This window comes from Pinus tabuliformis, chromosome 1_2 (genome assembly GCF_031772625.1).
Source record: "Pinus tabuliformis cultivar Carrire ecotype Pingquan chromosome 1_2, CPIR1, whole genome shotgun sequence".
Lineage (NCBI taxonomy): Eukaryota > Viridiplantae > Streptophyta > Pinopsida > Pinales > Pinaceae > Pinus > Pinus tabuliformis.
Window position 1 is genome coordinate 556,367,467 of NC_142298.1, and position 11,431 is coordinate 556,378,897.

The 11,431-nt window shown below is 38.1% G+C and overlaps 1 protein-coding gene across 1 annotated transcript; it reads left to right on the plus strand.

The window, feature by feature from the left end:
* The first annotated feature begins 7,795 nt into the window (after nucleotides 1–7,795).
* Nucleotides 7,796–8,281, plus strand: LOC149206813 (uncharacterized). The gene has a single exon (XM_089397809.1). The coding sequence runs from the start codon at nucleotides 7,796–7,798 to the stop codon at nucleotides 8,279–8,281; it is 486 nt and encodes a 161-aa protein (XP_089253935.1).
* Nucleotides 8,282–11,431: the final 3,150 nt, after the last annotated feature.

The window sequence follows — 11,431 nt, forward strand, 5'->3', positions numbered from 1 at the left end:
AATCAATATTGAAGATTGCCTTGCTCTAACTAAACTTGTAATTACCACCTCGTTATGTAGTCAAACTGATGAAGACTCCACTTAACTGAAGCTCCAAACCTACACATGCTAACTTGATTATTATTCTACTAAACTAGAAATAACTCATCCTAATTGAAGTTTAAGTCATGAGCTCACACTCATACTAAGAGAAGGACAATTTGAGGTCTTCACTGACTAAGGCACAAACTAAAATACATTTACTAACTACATTTTCAACATCACATATGCACATAAGTAATGCATGGATGGATGTAGGAATACCATAGAAGTGTAATAAAGAGGGTTGATGGGCCAAGTTGATGTGGAGGTAGGTAAGTACAATGCATAGGGTCAATAAACTTGTAGCTAAGAAAAACCAAACACCTAGTAGAGATTCTGTGGGTTGGTATACACTCATGCTCAAAATATATGAAGGTTTTGTTGGTTGTAAGAGTTTCATAGGATTAATTGAAGTTCACGTGGGAATAAGGGTTTTAGAATAGGACCGAGACAAATGGGCCATGGAGAGGACTTCAATGGTCTTCTAATGAAATGGATGGAGAAGGAAACAAAAACAACCCATTGAAAGATATATAATCCACAAAAAAATTCCCTATGATGTAATTAGAAATGAAAGGAAATTGTTATTGCACTGAGAGGTGCTTTATAGTCCAATATGCGGGAGATGTGTAGACATAATGTAAGTATGTCAACATTTTTTAAATATAGACTCTATTACAACACATTAAATATGGCGGAGATACACATAGAAAAATATATAATCAACCAAATGATATACAGTCCAACTATATGTGGATTCAATGAACTGTGAACTATATCTAGAGTAAAAAATTATTTATAGTCCAATTTTGGAATCATCTATGTTGTGATAAACCGTGCAAAAACATTGTAGAAACAAAAGTTATATAGTGGAGTGATGGTGGCATTGACAAATTATAACACATCATAGAGGAAGATGGCGAGTCCAAATTAAGAGGTTGATATGAAAATTTTGAGAGAAAAGTAGTGCTCCAATGGTAAGTAACCCATCTAGGTCACTCTCCTATGTCTTAACTCACCCATTAACTTTAATCCCCATTTTTCTCTTTCATTCTTCTAAATAAAATATATTGTGTTAATTATAAATTTATTTGCATGAAACTGATGGCTTAAGCATATGCGTACAAAAGCAACGGGAGTAGGGATAAAGCGGATGCAATTTCCTGCATTGCTTCAACAATCCCCAAAGTGAGTCTTATTATTGTGAATGTTGCAATATAAAAGTACCAATTCAATTCAATATCCATATCTTGATTATTATTCGTAATCATGTCACTACTTTTGTCATTAGCTATTGGGTTGGATTACTGTATATCACAAAGTTAATAATATTAATATTCATAATCATGTCATCGGTGTTGTGAGATCGCCATGTTGCGCAGGGAGTCATCCAGTATCATCTAGCCGTCCTGGGAGCCAACCATCGCCAGCCACAGCCTGTTCGATAGAGCCAATCATATTGTCTCAGCTGCGTTCACGGGGAGCAAATCATTTTCTCCACCAAGCGCGCTAGTTCGTTGCCACATCCTGCATGCTGAACCTTCTGTGGCATCCAAGGATCCTTCATGCATGCATTCCATTCTTTTTGCGGACGCATGGGTGGTAACGTGTTTTCGGTAAGAAGCCTCCCTCGCTTTACTTAACAGCTCCATTTTCATCATTGCACGGTTTCAGACTCTCGGCCTCGCGGCCACAGGGGCCTTTTTGGTCACCCTACTAGTTTTGGGTGCTTTCATCCTTTTGCCCTGCTGTACTCTCTCCCTGGTAAATCTTTATCTTGTCGAACTCCAGGTAATGGTTGGATGATTCTCTGTGCATGGGATTTTGGCACTCTCACCCGCGGCTCAAGCTTCTGGTTTTATAAGGTTAGTACTCCCTTTCTTCTTATCCTCATCAAGACTATGATAGTGTCTGATAATCGTCTAAGGTAGTTTCTCATGGGATTATGAGAGTAATTCTATTTTGATCAAGTGGAGTTTAGATCTTACAATGAACACTGACATTTCAGATGATTAGTCTTATTCATGTTTCTAGTTGGCCTAGCAGTTTGATCTTGGAATCTCTATAGCTTATCTCAGTATGAAATCTTTCTGCTAGATGCCTGCACATCTCAAAGATTTCAAAATGCTTAAGTCCTTTTTTCTTAAACTGAAGAATACGATAGTTATCTATAAGCCGTGTTCTGACTTCCGGTTCAGAATTGGTCAATGGTGGTGTATTTTCCAGTTGTATTGCTGTTGCATCGATTGTCAGGATAATCCTGCATGTTAGTCTTTCTCTCTTCAGCCCTGCACCATCTCTTTGAAGCCTGTAATGGCGCCCATGGGGTAGCCGGGAAGTTCAACTGGTTTCCTTTTCTCCGGGATCGGATTTCTGCATCTCTTCCATTTTTTTTTTTTTCAAATTCTCAGAGAATTACTCTGCCCTCACATGATGTGGTCCATGTACTTAGGAGCGCAATCTCCTTCGATCCATTTCTAGCCAATTTGACGGTTAAAAATCGTCATCTTTTTGGGATATCCCCCTATGGGTTTTAGTGCTCTCCTTATCTCTGCATCATCTTTCCATCTGGAGTCTTCCTTGTACCGATCCCGAGGCCTCTCCCGATCTTCCTTCCTTAATTCTCCCTATCTGGCATTTACTTCATCCGGGTTTTTTGTTCAGTCAAGGATCTACGGAGTAGATATTCTTTATCTCGTCTCATTCAGGAAATTTATTAAAGGAGCAGTCTCTTGCCAGATTTGAGATCCACCTATCGATTCAATGACAGGTGGGTCAGACTCATCTGCCACGCAAGCCATGATCCAAGCTACTAAAACAGCTGAGAAAGCACGTGAAAGGTCTAGGGTGTCTGCAGAGTGGCAAGCCATGGTGGACGATATGATCGTCAAACCTGCCTGGTCAGGAAAGGTTGCTCCTTTTTCTGAGGAGCCGCTCCAAAATTCTCTTTTTAAAGGGAATTCCACTTCAAAGGAAGTGCGATCAAATGAACAGGCTATCCATTATAACAAATCCAGGAATTCAGTAAAAACCACTTCACCTCCAAAAGCTATTGCTTTGGACAGCTCTTTCCTTTCGGAAAGGATAGATAGTCTGCAAAAGCTTGCCTTGGTAGGAAAATGGAAATTCCCGGAAATGGAAGATGCGGACATGAGGCAATGGCTTGATGACCGATGGAAGCCTCTGATAGGTTATACCCCCATCATTTCCCGCCTAATGAAAGAGTGGTACTGCTTCCACTTTCGAAAGGCTTCTGATTTAGAGATTGTCTTCAACAAGCCCTGGGTATATGGTAGAAGTTTTTTATCTCTCTCCAGATGGTATATTGGTTTTGATCCTTTAAAGAACACCCCATCAAATAATTTGATCTGGGTGAAACTTCCAAATCTGCCTTTGGAAATGTGGTTATCAGAATCTCTCACAGAAATAGGAAACTCTATCAGCAAGTTTGTTTATGTCGATCCATGGTGCAGAGGAGAGAAAGACAAGAGAATAGCGTGGATTCTCATCGAGAAGGTTTAAAAGGGAGGATATCCTGACCACATTGAGATTGCATGGGGTCGGCACAGAATCAAACAAAGGTTAGATTTTTGGGGAATTCCTTTCAGGTGTTCCCGTTGTCATAGAACAGGGCACTTGATTAAAAATTGTAGACGACATCATATCCCCAAGCATAAGGCGGTCCACCGCAGATTTGGAGCAGCGTCTTCTTTTCCTTTTACAGAGCGAGTATCCTCTTCTCCCTTAAGTTGTCCAGAGGCAGTCCAAAAGGAAAATCAAGAGCTTGATAATATTGAACAAAAATCGTTCCAGATGGCCTCCTCGGGATAATCCATATGGACCGGTCTCTCGTCAATCCCCCCAATCAAATCCTGCTTTCCTTGGTGATCATAGTTCCCCTCCTTTTGTCTGTGCTCCTATCCCTAAGCCTTTGGAGAGAATGGCCATCCCTTCCCCTCCCACTATGAACCTATCGGATTTTATAGTTGGTTCTCATCCCATACCGGTTTCCTCTTCTTCCCCGACTCCTGACAAAAATCCTGCTTTAGCTCCAAAAGGCAAAGAACCTGTCATAACAACCACTCCTTTCAATTCTCCGGAATCTTCCCCTGTTAATAAATATGACAGCGATATTGACTTTTTGCTAAGCAAAAAATCTCTTGAACTGGAGCCTCTGACAATTCATAAGCCAATTAGTCCTGCCTCTCTTTTCATTAGCCCAAACTCTGCAAAGAATATAACAATCAGGAAAAAACACAATGGAGGTAGCCGTCATTTTAGGGGGAGAACGATTGTTTCTGAGCATGGTGTGAGGAACCTATTTCTCATTGATGTTCCCATTCAGGAATCGACTGACATTCAGCCTCTTAGAGCAAGTGTGGCTGGTGAGCCATCCAAATGACTTTTATTGTATCAATGAATATCAGGGGGTTAGGCGCAAACCCAAAATATCTTGCGCTAAAGGAGATATTCTATTCTGCTCGCCCAAAAATCATCCTCATTCAGGGAACCATGCATTCCAGCCAGGTTTCTATTGCATACTTTAGGAAAATGTTCCCTTCGTGGTTCATGGTTGCATCTGAGGCTCGAGGCCAGTCGGGTGGGCTCGCAGTCCTATGGGATCCCGTCTGGATCAAGGCTAAGGCCTTTAAATGCTTTGCAGGGATTCTAGTCTCGGTCTCTATTAGAGGTCAAGCTCAAAATATCAACATACTCAATACATATGCGCCCTATATGAATCGAGCCCCTTTTGGGAAAGACTGTTTGCCTGGGAAATTTTTGAAATTGAATTCCTCATGATAGCTGGAGATTTAAATATGACCTTAAGCTCTGACGAATGTTGGGGCATATGCAGGAAAAAAGACCCGCTCGCTGACATTCAAGATGGAATTTTTAAATAAAAAATTTGTCGACATTGTGCCTATAAAGCTGATGCCTACAAGGGATAACAGCAGGACCAGAGAGGCATATATCGCTAAGAGGATTGATCGTTTCATTCTGCACTTGAGCATCATTGACAAAATGGGTATGCATGTTTCATCTATAGGGAATGACTTCACCTCTGATCATAGGCCTATTTTCCTTGGCTGGCGAGGGAATGGTTTCAGGCTGGGCTACCCTTTTAAATTTAACAGAATCCACTTGGAGGACCCAAAGTTCAACGAATTCATCGCAAATCTGTGGAAGGATTTATTGAAGTCAGATGAGTCCCCATTCATGACATTCCGAGAAAAGCTGGCATCTCTGAGGAAGGCGACAAAGGAATGGCAACATCAAAAAAGGAAGTCGGACAAGCAGGAGCTTAATGATATTCAAAAGGAGCTGGACATCATATAAATGCTAAAGACCCCAATAATTTCACTCTTGATGTCAAAGGCCTCATAAGAAATCTGGAAAAAAGAAAACAAAATCTATTGGACAGGGAGGAGGCTTCATGGCGGCTCAAAAGCAAAGCCCTGGACCAGATGGATGGCCCATTGAGTTTTTCTCTCACTTTTTTGATCTCTTCAGAGGCGACCTGCTGTGGATGGTGGAGGCTTCCCGGATGTCTGGAAGTATTCACAATATCATTTCTTCTACTCTGATCACCCTAATTCCCAAAAAGACAAAGTCAGACTCCTTCCAAGATTACAGACGAATATCGCTATGCAATATCCTATTCAAAATTATCTCTAAAATTATTGCAGAGAGGTTGAAACCTATTCTGGCCTCCTTCATTTCAAAGGACCAACATGCATTTTTAAGAGGCCGCAACATATTGGATGCAGTTGCTATGACTCAGGAATGCCTGTTTTCTATGATTTCTAAAAATATGGATGCGGCCATCCTAAAAATAGATCTGCAGAAGGCCTACGATTGTTTGGACTAGGGATTTTTAAGAGTCTTGCTGGCAAATATTGGATTAAAGTCTCATTCCATTAACTGGATAATGGCTTGTGTTGGGAATGTTCGATATTCGGTCATCATCAATGGATTTCCCTCTCCTTTCTTTTCAGCGGAAAGAGGACTTCGTCAAGGATGTCCTCTCTCCCCACTGTTATTTATTTTGGCGATGAACTCCCTCAGCCTTCAGATCAATAAAGCAGTTGAGGAGAAGAGATGCAGGCCAGTCAAGATTTGCAAGAACATTTCCTTATCACACAATATTTTTGTAGATGATGTTCTCATATTTGCCATGCTGTGTAGAGCTTCATGGATCTGCCTCAATGAAATTCTTGATAGATTCCAGAAAGCATCTGGGTTAGTTATAAATAAAGGTAAATCTACTCTTTTTCATAATGACACTAACATGGAAATGGTCTCATGGATTGCTGAGTTACTGGGCATAGCTCCGAGTTCGATCAAAGAAGGGATGAAATACTTGGGATTTCAACTAAAGGCTAAGGGCTACTCGAAGGCAGACTGGCAAGGGTTATTGGACAGATTTTATAAAAAGATATCAAGCTGGGAGTTCAAGTTTCTATCTTTGGCAGGCAGGTTTATTCTTGTTCAGGCAGTCTTATCACAATTAGCGGTCTATTGGGCTCATATTTTCTTTCTTCCAGCAAGCATCATAAAGAAAATGAACAGTCTTTCGGCAAATTTTCTTTGGGGCGGAAAATCATTTCAGAACAAAATTCATTTAGTAAAGCTAGCAAAAATATCTAAGCCTAAGAAGCTAGGAGGATGGGGCCTGCTTGATATGCGCTCTTTTGGAAAAGCGCTCTTATGTAAGTCACTAGGGAGAGGTATATTTGGCGATGGACTATGGAGCCTGATTATTAAGATGAAATATATGAAAGGAAAAAACCTAGAATATTGGTACAGAAGGGGTTCTATTGGTATCAGGAAAGGCTCAGCCATATGGCTCAGCCTTAGGAAGATCCAGCAATTCTTTCTGGAGAACTTAAGATGGAATCTCTTCTCTGGATCCAGGATCTTTATTGGTATAGATCCTATATTAAATGGCCATGAAAAATCTTTCTTTCCTCAATCTTTATTATGTTTTCTTCACAGAATGGGCTGCTTTACTTGGGACAAGCTGATCGATTCATGGAATGGTCCCATTACATTATGGAAAGAGGGCTGTGATCTGAACCTGTCAACATCTCTTCTCCCGATATGGAATTCTGTAAAAGAGGTCCTATGCAGCTTAGGAATCTTTTGCTCCAGGACCCGTGACCATCTGATATGGACCGTTCCTAAGGCTAAGTCTCCTGTTCGTGTAAAAGATATATACGCGATCATGATCTCTCCAATATCTCTGGGCTCTAGTAACCTTTTTCCTCCATGCTTATGGAAAGCGGGATTCCCTCTGAAAATGATTCTTTTTTCATGGCTGGTCTTTAACAACAGGAATCTATCATGGGAAAACTTACGAAGGAGAAGCTGGCATGGACCGAGCAGATGTGAAATGTGTCAAGCCACGGAGGAATCAAACATCCATATGTTCTTCCATTGCGAATCGTCTCTTCAGATATGGTATGAACTCTCACTGTTTTATGGTTTCCCTCATGCTATTTTTCCTACAATGCAGGTAGCTTTTCAATGGTGGAGCGAGCAAAAGCAATCCTGGCGTTCCTTATTTATTATCACCTGTTGGTTCCTATGGAAATGGAGGAACGCTAGAATTTTCCAAGATTCAAAGGAACCCCTCAAGTCAATCTTGTTCCGCATATTGGCCTTTCAGGACATGATCCCTGAAAAAGTCAAGACAAACAAAGCCTGTAAAAATATGCCGGATGTCCTTTCTTTTCAGGTGCCCTGTGCCTTCTTTGACGGAGCTGAGCAAAACAACATCTGTGGTTGTGGGGTCCACATCGTCATGGATGACAATCTGCAATTTTTTCTATCCTGGAACGGTGGGCATGGTTCAAACAGTATGGCCGAGGCTAGGGCCCTTACAGGCCTGCTTGCTTTTTGTGTTTTTATGGATATCAATTGCATATCAATATATGGCGATTCAAAATCACTGATAGATCATGTTAATGGCACTGGTCTCATTAGTTGTCCTCATCTATCTGGTTGGTTAAGTAGAATCATGCACTTTTGGAGATCTATGAAGCAGCACTCAATTCATCATATCCCTCGCTCCAGAAATGCTCAGGCTGACCTTCTCTCCAAGGAAGGCCTTGCAATGAAACCGGGTTTGTGGTCTTTGAGGGTCTTACATGATGGTTCTTCCTATTACATACAGGACTTCTGCATCTCGGGAATATGACTTTTTTCATTATCTGGTTTTCATGCTTTGCATTCTCGTTTCCTTTTCTAATATCTGTCCAGGCTTGTAGTTTTTCAAGCGTTTGAATATTTTGTGTAAAACTTTCAGTTTTTGTTCTGATCTCCTTCGGGGATCCCATGACTGTTTTTTTGATCTATATGCCCTCTCTGGGCAGGATGTGCTGTCCTGTGACATGTCTTATGATCTTTATATTATCTTAATATAAATCTATGAAGATTTTTCTTTCTGGAAAAAAAAAAAAAATAAATAAAAAATAAAAATAAATAAAAAATAAAAATAAATGAAAAAAAAATAAAATAAAAAAATAAAAAAATAAAAATAAAAATAAATAAATCAAATCTGGAGACACTGGGAGCAGGGTCTATTCCTTCACCAAGGGCTAACCTCAACCATACTGCGCAATCACTTCTCATCTTTATGAGTAAGTCAACAACCAATAATTTAATCAATTAAATATTTTTGTCAAGTGATCCTCAAATGTTATATCTCCTCAATAATTATTTTGTTTCTTTACTGGGAATGCATAAATTCATTCTTTGATCAAGGATTCTACAACTAAGGAATTGTTTTCTATAGTGTTTTGGTTGCAACCACATCGATATATATTTTATTTATAAATCGTACTTAATCGATTTGATTAATCTCGCTAATCTCTCATTATAATTATTTCAGGAAATGTGTGTTGGTGTTATGTTGTCTGTATTTTTGTTGGAGACTGGCAGTCAATAAAACCATTCTCAAGTTTGCACAGAGAAATCCTTTACAGAGAAAATGGAAAATCACGTCGAGTGTTACCCATTCAGAGAGTAAGCAACGAATTATATCAAATGAAGATAACAAATCACACACAAATATGTCTCTTTGGTCTCAACTAGTCAGTTAGTTATATATAGGTAGTCTGTTTCATATAGGTAATAATGTTGGAATGTCCACTATCTAATCTTTCTTTTCTTTCTATTGCTATTCTTCTCTTGATATGAAAAAGTTTTTTAAGTCTCATTCACTAAGTTTTAGATTGTTTTGCATGTTTATAGGCTCATTCAATACTCTCGAGATTGATCCTAGAACAATTTGCAGTAAGAAGATGCTAATTTTAATTTCTATATTTTATTTTTTTTATTATGTAAAAGTATTTTCATGCAATATTAACATATAATTTTTATATCACTTAATTTGAATATTCTTCAATACAAAGAGATCCATTTTAACCCTATATCTATTTTAATAATTCATATAATATAGAGTTACGTTAAGTTATAGTACATTAATAATTTAGGGTGAAAATTTAATATAATATCAAGTTTAATATATAATCAACATATATTTGTCTTAACATTGAAACTATCAAGCCCCAAGTGGGATCAAATATATCAAGGTGTAAATATCTTTTTCGAGTTTGTTTGCACCTCGAGAGATTTGATCCCTATCGGCGCTTGATAGATCAGAGGTTAAGATGGATCTAAGCCGGTTAGTACCAACTAAGCTTAAAAGGTATAATATATTAAGTTTACATTTGTGTAGAGTTCCATTAGAATTGACGAAAAATAATTTAGGTGATGTGAAAAGGCTAAATTATAAAAGCATATTTTTCCTATTTAAAGTTTGTCCTAAAAAAATATTATATTATCTATGCATGCATGTAAATGAGCTCAAGGTTAGGATTAAAATAATAGACATTGAAAACTACTATGGAGTTAGGTCTTTGGCAACAAAAGCAAAGACTTCATTGTCCAATCTATGCAAAGGGATGAACAACACAGATAACATGAATTAAGTATATCTTATCATGACTAATACAAATTGATGGGTAAAGATTTTAGACTAAAAATTGGTTTCTCTCTTCCACTTATTAATGAGTTGGGTAGCAGAATGAAAAGCACTAAATGATTTCTTAAGATTTGTATTAACCACCATGGAATGAGAATGTGCTTTTAAGGACATTCACATTGATTGTGTGCAAGAAAGTAATAACTTATGTTTTTATTATTATTTCTCTTATGAATTAATTTTTTTTCTTCTATTTTTAAATAGTGAAATTAGTTTTGGAGTATGACTTAAAATTGCTTTTGCTTAAATAAGAGGCCGTCTTCCTTATATGTAAGAAAACAATTTAATGACCCAAGACCTAGAGGCAATTAGTAAGAGTGAAAATTAAACCCTTAAACTTATAGATTTAGACCTTAATTCACACCATAATTATTACTATTATATTTTTCACATTGCAATTACAAAAATATTAATAATAAATAAAAACATGTTTAACACACAAACAAGAAATATACTTACATTTTCAGTTTATAGAAACATATTTATGTTGATAGGTGTTTTCTCCATGGGCTTGGGGTGAGTAGATACTGTTCACCCCAATCAATAACAGGTATTTATTTTTGTCTTCCTCACAACAATCAAAATGTTACACATGGTGTTGTGCCTCTATCATTGTTTTCCAACTACGTCATGGGAGTAAGGCTCGCTAACCTCCACCAGCTTGTGCAGCAAGTGATGTTGCACATCCTTTGCCTTGTAAAAAATTAACTACATGGAAAATTATACCATAACATTCTTGACTAACTGAATCACTCACAGTAGTCTTTGCTTCCCTATAAATAAAGCTAGGCTACCATTATGAGAAGAGGTGAATGCTTGGATGATTGGTAAATTGACGTTAGGTAAAATAAGTGAATTCTGAGGGAGGAATAGAAGATTCAACAACTTCAACATAGATAGTAGGCCAAATGTCTCAGAACAGTAAGATAATCCCTTAGTCGAGCCGGCAGGTCACCAATGACTCTGGCCTTATGGTTCTCTAGTGGATCAACTGCCATGTCGAAGAAATTTTTGCCACCGCTAGCCAATTCACTCTCTAAGAATTCAACATGGAGCTCAGGTAATGGGTAATTAATTGTTTATACCACTTCAAAACCCCATATTCGCTAAACCCTCTTATTCTTATTCAATTCAATCATTTGTTTCTATTTTGTATGAAGAGTCACAAGGATGTTGAGGGAACTTTATCTGTTGTCAAGATTTTTTTCTTAGTCGTCAAATTTTCCCTTTCAAATTTATATAAATGGAAGTTCTCGCCATGATAAATAATAAATAATATCGATGAATAATCGATATTATGTT

Bases quoted from the DNA above. Each gene is read 5' to 3' on its own strand.
- LOC149206813 (XM_089397809.1), top strand. From the start codon at position 7,796: ATGCCGGATGTCCTTTCTTTTCAGGTGCCCTGTGCCTTCTTTGACGGA.